The sequence below is a fragment of the Styela clava genome, chromosome 4 (assembly GCF_964204865.1).
Source record: "Styela clava chromosome 4, kaStyClav1.hap1.2, whole genome shotgun sequence".
In the NCBI taxonomy this organism is placed as follows: domain Eukaryota; kingdom Metazoa; phylum Chordata; class Ascidiacea; order Stolidobranchia; family Styelidae; genus Styela; species Styela clava.
The window spans coordinates 9,353,097-9,362,548 of NC_135253.1; the positions used below are offsets into that span (position 1 = coordinate 9,353,097).

The following is a 9,452-nucleotide window of genomic DNA, read 5'->3' on the forward strand; positions in this document are numbered from 1 at the left end:
GAGTGTGTTTTATATTAAGTCTTTCAGTACAAACATAATATCGCAACAATCCCAACGAGGCGAACGAACGAATTTTGTATTTGTACAAGATAAGCGGGTCCATCCTCGTTTGTTTGGAATAGATAAAAATCACTGACGAATCTTTTATTGTGAACTTTATTTTATTATAGAAACGCGATTTAAACAGTCTATATCCTGTCGACACGTTTGCAGTGGAACAGGCAAACCAAGAAATTAAAATACGAGCCCATTTGACCGACATATCAGATATACAAACAACTTTGCCATCAACATCACGGCGTCAGAAATGAAACAATTTAGTGGAATTGGAGTATTTGATTACCAATGTTGTACAATATTGCCAGATTCGGTAATTACTCTAAAACAAGACTTATTTTCAATGAATACTATTGGACTTTAAACACGGCAACGTTGACCGTCGAGTGCGAAAAGGAACATATCCCACCACGCATATTTACATCAGCTAGGCATAAATTTATTTAAATATGAAATTTGCTTCCACACCCCCGACAAGGAAGAAACGCTGGACATACTGAACACCTGTGGTCGGAAATACTGACATATTTTTGATTACACTATGAGTAAGTGATTGGGTATGAGTTGATAGCGAGACAATCTGTAACTCGAAGCTAATATTTCTCCAATATTCTAAATGAACACAATTGATGAAATATTTTTATAATTGACGATTGAAAGTTACACGACGCAATATCATAACAAAGAATAGTCACAATGGAACAAATTTAAAAAAAAAAGAGAAAAAAATCATTTGAATTGTTTGTGGCAAGAAGTTGACTACGACAAAAAACATTCTACATGTTTGTCATGGGTATCACTCTCCCCATTGAAAAGAAAAATACAGATTTGATTGTCAAAAATGTTAATAATAATTTTTTCACTCTATCTATTCTACCTTTCTAACCAACACTTATACAAATTATTTAGCATAAAAGGCATTTTTCCTGTCATGGAATATTATTCTAGTACGGTATTACGGTACGAATTCAGACAAGGTTCTAATAAAAATGACTGTAAAAATCGTTTGTGTGCGTATTGTGAACTGTTCCATCTGGTAAACAGTTCATTTGTTACACTGTACCATAGTTGGGTATATTTCTAGTATGAGATTGATTGCCAAGAACTAGATTTCTCACGTAAAAAGTCGATGGCAAACATTTTAAAAAAACTGCACCATTTATTGTCTTAGTCATCGATAACCTTGTGTCATATTGTGAAACCAAAATCTATTCGCTCACCAACTACTTGATAATAGTTTACAGTGGGCTTGAGTGTAGCTCATGAGGACCATCCAAAATGGCGTTATCAGACTCACAGATCTTACTACAAAATCAGCTGGTTACATAGGCAGCTACAATCGGTAAGAAAACACTACATGTAGTCACAGTATGACGACGTGTTTTGGAGTGCGCTTGAGTAGAGGGTAGCAAGATAAATGTGTCAATATGACTCGTAATTTATTCAACTTTATCCTAATTTTTCTGATTTTTGATTGTCAAGAATCGCCAGTTTCATGCCAGCTACTGGGCATCACCGGGATGGTCATTCTGACATACGTATGCCGGCATTTTTGCAATGTTTTTGTATGCTGAGAAGCATTTCATATCGAGTAAACAGACTAAGTCGACACAGTTGGAGCCTTATTTTGATTATCTCTCATCGGTAAATGCTGTACAGCAATGAGTTGTTTCCAGCCGTTAGAGAATGGTGTGCATTTGGCAAAGGATGATACGGCATGCTTGACAAATTATCTGAATTGAGTGATGCCACATTTACACTGATGAGGTCTTGATGATCCGACTGGCTTGCGTAATGACCTTGAATTGATGGCGAAATCAAATGTGTTCCGACGCACAAAGATTGATCGCTGATGTTCGTACAGCCTTCGGATTTGACATGACCGTTTGTGTACGAGTATCCGGAGTTTGTGTCGTTGTTCATTACTTCTTGTGTAGAATTAAGATTCCCAGATTCCACTCCGTCCACCACGTCGTTCGTTATGTGGGTACTCCCGGATGTACCATTGCATTGTTTGTTCTCTTTTGCTGCTATCAGTTCAGGTACTGTCACGCGCCTTGGCGAACGAGAATCATGTTCAGTAAGAGTTGATTCGTTTGTTTGGTGTTGCACTGTTCCTTCTGATATGCCAGCTTGTGTTGTAACATCCGGAGAGTACTGTTGTTGTTGTTGTTGTTGTTGTATAATCGCATGCGTTTGATGCTGACTTTGGTTTTGTGAAGTGTTTTCACTGGTTTGGTTTGGCTAAATATAAAACAAAAACGAATCTTAATATCGTGCAATACTGATATAATTTCAAATTATTCAGTACAAAAATTTGAGTCGCTTATCTATATCAAAAAATTTGTCCCATTGCAAAAAACTGAAAATCTGCGGAGTTGACAATTAAATAAATAACGGTAGAAGAACAAGGTGCGTTTAAAGTTGCCTGGCTGATTCATTCAAAAATATAATGTAATTATTGTAAAAGCAAGCATGTTTACTGTTTCATATAAAAAAATGCAAGAAAAGCACTAAGTGAAAATTACTTTATTCTCTTACTGTTGCTTGCGACGCCTGTCCGCCACTGTCACTTCCCTTTTCTTTCAAAGCTCTTTTATTTTTGTATCGGTGATTTTGGAACCATATTTTAACTTGTGTTGGAGTCAGTCGAATCATTTGTGCTAAATGTTCTCTTTCGGGGGCAGACAAGTATTTTTGCTGCTTGAAACGTCGCTCCAATTCGAAAACCTGAAGTGAAATTTATTTGGCAAGCTTTACATCTTTGAACACGATGCCCTGCATTGATGGTTTTAGAAAAATCAGAGTGATACTTATCCAATTTCTTACACCCTTGTGGAGTGATGGGTTTAGGATAATCAACCATTTCAAAAATTTTAATTAAAAAATGATGGCTCTTTTGGTATGAAGTTTACATTCTTTCCAAGTGGACAAATACCAACTAACGTAACCAGTAACACCAATTCCATTGACCATCTTTTTTTTATTAAGAATATAGCTAACGCTAATCGACATTTATCAATAGATGACACTGAAGATTATTTTTATTTAGTCAACGCAAATACGTCGGAGATATCCCGGGCTAGCAAATATGATTTGGGATGCATTTCAGTAACAAAACAACTTTTTTGTAGTGAAATATTTACATGATAAATTGATTCATATTGATATTCATATTGATATTGATGATTTCGTTTTTGAAGTTTTTGCTAGTATTGAAAAATATATCGTTTCGGACATATATAAACGGTTTTGAAATTACTATATGTGTACATAACTTTAAAAAGAGAAATCAGATTCAACTATCGCATAATAAATTGAAAAATGTCGTTCTGAAGAAAAGAGGTTTAAATTTAAATTCGATTGTATCCACAATATACGCCCATCCGTATTGTTCTTTTTTGTTTGTACCCGCCATTTTGTAATTAATAATAAATTGGCTGATTGTGACTACATAAATCATTATTTTGTTCATATTTAAATTACTATTTATTTTATCAGAAGTAAACCAAGGATTAATCAGAAACCACCAATTCAAAATCGGTCAGGAAATCGGACTCCTTTTATTCAACGAAACATTTGACTCCAGATTTTCATACCTGAGCTTGCGAAAACAAAACTCTTCTTTTTCTTCTTTGGGATGATGGTAAAATTGGTTTATGCATTCCGTCAATTCCAGTTCCCATCATATTCATACCATATGTGTTCATTCCCATACCTGGAGATGGACTCAAATATCTTGACACTGTGAAAAGTTAATTCATTTAGTTAGAAACGTTACTGGAAACTATATATACATTGACCAGGTAGTAAGCAGTAGTAAGCGGGATCGGATTTTTGGGAATATTCAACCCAGCAAGGGATAAATCCTGTATCCAAAGAGCTGAAATAACCTATTAAGTTAAAGAACGTTTGTCAGTTTCAGGAGCGAGCAGTGATCTGTTTTAAATATAGGTATTGGATTTTTTGTCTCATACGGGGCAGAAGTACAGTGCCAATATCTGCACAATAAAATGGAAAATTATTGGAATTTAAACTTCCAACCAGCAGCAGACTTTCAAATTGTTGTAATCACAATTGACATGAGCTTTTGAGCGGGATTTGACTGTAAACTATTTGCTTCCTGTTCTGTATTGTATTGGTATATACATGATTATTATTCTCATAATAGTGATAATTTAACTCTTAATTCGATGTTATGTCAGTTTCTTTGTGAATAGATTAAGTGCTCCGCCATTATATTGTCAAGAAAAATCCGGTACATTTTTATTTTGTGGAGAATTGAAAATATAATAAGCTAAATAATCTACATTTGTCATGTTCATGCCTTTACATGATCGATTTACTGTGAAATTGTAAGTTGTATACAATTTTTATATGTTTCAGTTAAAATGATCACTTTTTACAGTATACATTCTTTTACAGAAGTCTAGTACAAAATCCCAATATGAAGATTATGAACATTGCGAATTTTCATAACTGATTTTGTGCAACTTGTTTATTGGCTAAGGATGAATTGTGTCGATTTAAAAAAAAAACGTTTCTGAGTGTAAACTACATATGGAATTATTGTGACAATCAACTTGAGGCACGAATGAAACAGTCTGTATTCAAATCCAATGCCAAGTTATATCAAAAGCCCACGCCCACAAACAAGATATCTAAATCTGATAGACGATTTACATGTTCAGTCAGATGGAGGGAATTCAATAATTTACAAAGTGAAGCATAACATTGCTGAGAAATGTGAAAGGTGAGAAAGGTGTTTGTTGACCTCGATTACGGTACTCATTCTTGGCACATAAAATATGCCTCGGCGCTCATCCCTGGACTCGGTACTCATTCTACGACCAAAGCCGCCCCGAATTTTATTGAAGGCATCCGGCTATGCTAAATCAGAAAAAACTATTTGATTGTTCCAATTTTAAACTCAGGTTTGGCGTTCATGTTATTTCCTATTCGAAATTGCCCAACGCCCTCCCACAAAAAAGAATATTAGCAACAGTAGGTGCCTGCACGGTGTTTACAAAGAAGATTAAAGACTTTAATCCTTTAATTTCATAACGATTTTTTGTATCTTCACAGCTGAATTAATTCCGCGTTATTAATTGAAATATTATTTTTTTGTAGGTAAACCGATTAGAAATAATAATTTGTACGAGACAATGTCTAAAATCAATAGAAATCAATGTATTTTAGCTTCCGGATTGTACGTTAACAGAACTCCAAAATCACTACATTTATGCATTGTTACAGTTATGGTGTTGTGATAAAACTACCTTTCTATAACAAATTTTGGCGTAATTCTTGCAAACTTATTCATGTACACTTCAATAACGGGATTCGCATTATTTAATTTATACTAAGCCAAATTGTCGCTTATTCCTTGCTTCGTTGTCAAAGCGTACAACAACGTTTATGTTTCACTCTTAACGGTGGCATGTTTTATGCTCTACTTATTATTGCCGATTGTCTTATGTACAAATATTACATTGCATTTGAAAATCGGTCGCTCAGAATCCCGGCATTGAATTTCAAAATGGCCGCCAGATCAGGTTACCAATGGCTGCATCAAAATGGATGTCAGGGCGTCATGCTGACAGGCGGCAAAATCACGCAATCCTACGCAGACAAATACCCACATTTCGTTAATTATTATACACGACATTATGTTACCTTGCCAACGAAATATCCGCAAATGTGACACCGGGAAAAAATGTTTCCGTTCCGTATATTTTAAAATTCAATTTTTTTTTATAAATATATACGTAAATTTTGGCAAATAAATTTCCACAAAATAGTCACGAACATTTTTTTTACCGAAATCCAAATTCATTTAACGGAGGTATAGGATACAAAAATATCAAATTGCATAAGAGTAAATAAATAGACATTTGAAACAACATTAGGTAAGGTGTTCTTCGTACGCAGTTGTCTCTGTTATTAGATTGAAAAATAACACAATTGAATTCGGCTTTACGTGATGCTCTATAAGTCGGTATTAACGATATTTAACCAGGCCTACATTATTTGAGCAAACAGACCGGCAAAAACAGTGCGACTAACGAACACGGTCCGTATAGGTATCCTGTTTTGTAATCTGTCAACAAATTCGATTAGATTATTTACCGATCCGCCAGAGTTGACTTTGCTGATTACCTAGCAAATAACAATGCGCCAATTAAAGTACAGCTATCTTTTGCGTAAAATCACGATAATTTTAATGAATTAGGTACACAGATTTTTCGCAAATAGGGCACGGCGCTGTAATGGCGTTGTACAAAAGTATGCTTCATTGATGTTCACATTTGTATCAACAGCTCTTTACCCAATTCAAAAATAATCGTCGGTTGAGCACAGCACGGATTTGACGTTTATAACTCATAAATATGTCATAAATACAATGTTAAGAAAAGACTTCGAATGAATACCTGATAAATGCCTAAGGAAAACTTTAAATATCATAGTAATACCAATATTTTGTACGAATTCCCCTGCATTTCTTAAAAGCGTTCTTAGCATGATTTTAAATAGATCGTTTTACATAATTTTTTTTTTCAAATTCGACATTTATCTACAAAAAAAATTTGTTGATTCAAAAATTGATAGCAACAACTGACGATATGGAAAGTAATTTAGCATCGATCTTATTACACTTCAAAACTGTTACTCCGTATAGAATTGAACTGACACATTTCTTTCTACATGGAAAATTAAATTTCTATACACTGTGAATATATTTGTGGTTATCCTGGCGCCACAATGCCCAGGTTAAAAGACATAAATGTGATATGCATCGTTCGATATTGTAATAGATTTGGCCACTACGACTCTAAAATATTACTTTGCCTAGCATAAACAATAGATGTTAAGCTTTGGAAGGACGATTTGATTTTGTCCCATATACGATCATGTACAGATAAAAAATTGTAGTGTGATTGGGTCCAAGCGACCCAATGGCGGGGCCAATGTCTGGTGCAAACGCCTAAAATCAAACGATACCATTCACACCCCATGTTTGCAAACTTGTCTAGCCGAGTACTGATAGAATCAAATAGACTGCGAGCTGTCCCAAGCAAGTTAATTCAATTTATTATGTAAACTTATTGTAAAATGGAAAGGGTCGCCATGGACATTCATCATGGCATTATTGAATGTTTTCGAAAATTTTAAAAAGCTTAACGCTAATGATAGTTACATCTTCAATTTAAGTTGGAGAATAATTCAGTTGCTAGGTTTTATTTCATTGAGATTGATTATAAATAACTTGATATAAAATCGAATGGCGGCGAAGAAACATGTTTTTAACTTTATTATCGTATTGGGGCGGTTCTGCAGAACTAAAAATACATTTTCTAGTTCGTAACTTTACCGGTCAAAAATATCAAAAGTTAGTCCGTTGTGGTATAATTTGTTTTGTATTATCATAACAATGCTATAAATTGTTTGATCATAGTCAAGGGGTTTTGTATACCGAGGTAGTGATCACTCTGAACTCCAAGAGCCTCTCCACCCCTCAACTTCCATAATGCACCTAAGGCCGGTTCAAAAACCCTTCATCTCAGACTGAGGGCCTAATTTCAGGGCTCTTACAAAATCTTGTCTTGCATTTACCGGCTCCTCTGCCGTCATCGATATTATGTTGGGTATACTACTCGAAGGTATGAATTGTTTTCCTGATCTACAAAGAGTAGTGTGGAGTGGATCTTGGCGGACTTAATATTATTATTAGTATTGTTTCGTTCGCTAATATCGATATTACATTATAGATGACTGGAGAATCTCAAGGATACCTGTCGAGGCAATACACGAACGTACTCTTGGATGCTCTTAACTGCATTTCGAAACAGCACTTCACGTCTGAAGCCTCTGAATTTGGTGATATAAGGGACTTGGATAGATTTTTATTCATATGCTTCAGGAACCTTGGCAGGACTATTTTTATTGTGCTTCAAGAAATACTAAATTCAAGTTTAGAATCATAAATAGAGGAATAAAATAAAGTTACTCACTTTGCATGCCTCCGAAGCGAGGATCCGGATTAGTTGCCGGATACCATCCACTTGCAGTTGCTGACTGAACATTACCGTAAGGACTGAGGTCTCCCATCGCCCCGTTGCAATATCCTGTTGCAGCTGACGCCGTACCAGACATAGAGTGAAATGATGATTGAGTTGGGGGCATAGGATGTAAATTATAGCTCCCATTCATGCCGACAGCAGCAGACGAGTTCATGGATTGATACGGCACTTGAAGCTGTTGATGGTGATGGTGTTGTGTCGAGCCTATTGACATGGGGTGCCTCGCATACAATTGCAAAGCGCTTGGGTTTCCTCCAGGAGGTGACATCGACCCCATTACAGACTGGTCGCCTACGTTTGGTACGTGTAGTGCGGCAGAAACCGCGACGATCGACCCTGGATCCATTGTCGAGAAATGTCCGTGACCAGTCGTTGTATTACTATCGTAAGGATGTACGTTCAGTAAACTCGCTTGCTGATGGGGATCTATAGACAAAATTTGATTTTGACTGCCGGTATAAAGACCGGAGTTATCTGAGATGTTTTCCGTATTGTTGGTATTACTATTACGGATGTCTTGATTGCCGTACGGTTCCTCCAATGGGCTCAGTATATCAGTCACGGAAAAAGGTGTTGTTGTGGAGGAAGATTGTTGCAACTTTGGGCTCAGTGACATCTCTCGTATAACAGTTCACGGTAAGCCAAACTCCCCTGCCTGAAACTATCTTTTGAAGCTATATTTGTCTATTTTATATGTATATATCTTGCGCTCTTTCTTTTATAAACTATAATTATTTTCAGATAGTATAAAAAGTATCAAATACAGTAATCTGAATATTCGAAGGGATTAAATATAGTTAAACATAGTACGACATAGATACCAGAATATTACTGTTTTAATTTTCCATAGAATAATTGCCTTTATCATATGCTTATTTTAGCTGGAAGAACTACTACACAATACGTTATTCTGAGCAACGGTGTATATATGAACTAAGTCGAATGCCTTGTCGGTGTGCCGATAGCGACGAGTACCGCTGCGTATTTCTTTCTTTTCTCCCAAGCCGCAAACGTTCGAACGCTCTCCCATTTTGTCGCACAGACGTTGTTCGCTCGAATATTTTAGAAATGTGTATCTGCGCTTACTTATATCACAACTTGCATAAACGTTGACGAAAAGACTCATTTGCTCAAAATGTACTTCAACATAGTATCAAAGGAGTAATAAATATAAGTAGAGCTCTTTGAATTTTGCTTTGAAACCATGTATTCCTGTTATTTAGTAAAATACTATGGTTGAATTCTTTTTTTAACTGTTGACGACTTTTCGGCAAATACAAAGTATACTGCAGCAATAGGGTCGTCTCGCTACCG

At 35.7% G+C, this 9,452-nt stretch overlaps 1 protein-coding gene across 1 annotated transcript; it reads right to left on the reverse strand.

Moving 5' to 3' along the window:
* Window positions 1–226: 226 nt before the first annotated feature.
* LOC120326748 (uncharacterized) lies at window positions 227–9,094 on the reverse strand. Its single transcript, XM_039393089.2, has 4 exons — window positions 8,070–9,094; window positions 3,657–3,802; window positions 2,599–2,787; window positions 227–2,301 (listed from the first exon to the last, which is right to left on the reverse strand). Exons 1-4 carry the CDS (start codon window positions 8,752–8,754, stop codon window positions 1,696–1,698), a joined length of 1,626 nt encoding a protein of 541 aa, XP_039249023.2. The 5' UTR covers window positions 8,755–9,094; the 3' UTR covers window positions 227–1,695.
* Between the last annotated feature and the right edge of the window lie 358 nt (window positions 9,095–9,452).

Coding starts and splice junctions, on each gene's coding strand:
- LOC120326748 (XM_039393089.2), bottom strand. CDS start 8,754: ATGTCACTGAGCCCAAAGTTGCAACAATCTTCCTCCACAACAACACCT. Junction 3,803..8,069: donor TCGCTTCGGAGGCATGCAAA/GTGAGTAACTTT, acceptor AACTTTTCACAG/TGTCAAGATATTTGAGTCCA. Junction 2,302..2,598: donor GACAGGCGTCGCAAGCAACA/GTAAGAGAATAA, acceptor TTTTATATTTAG/CCAAACCAAACCAGTGAAAA.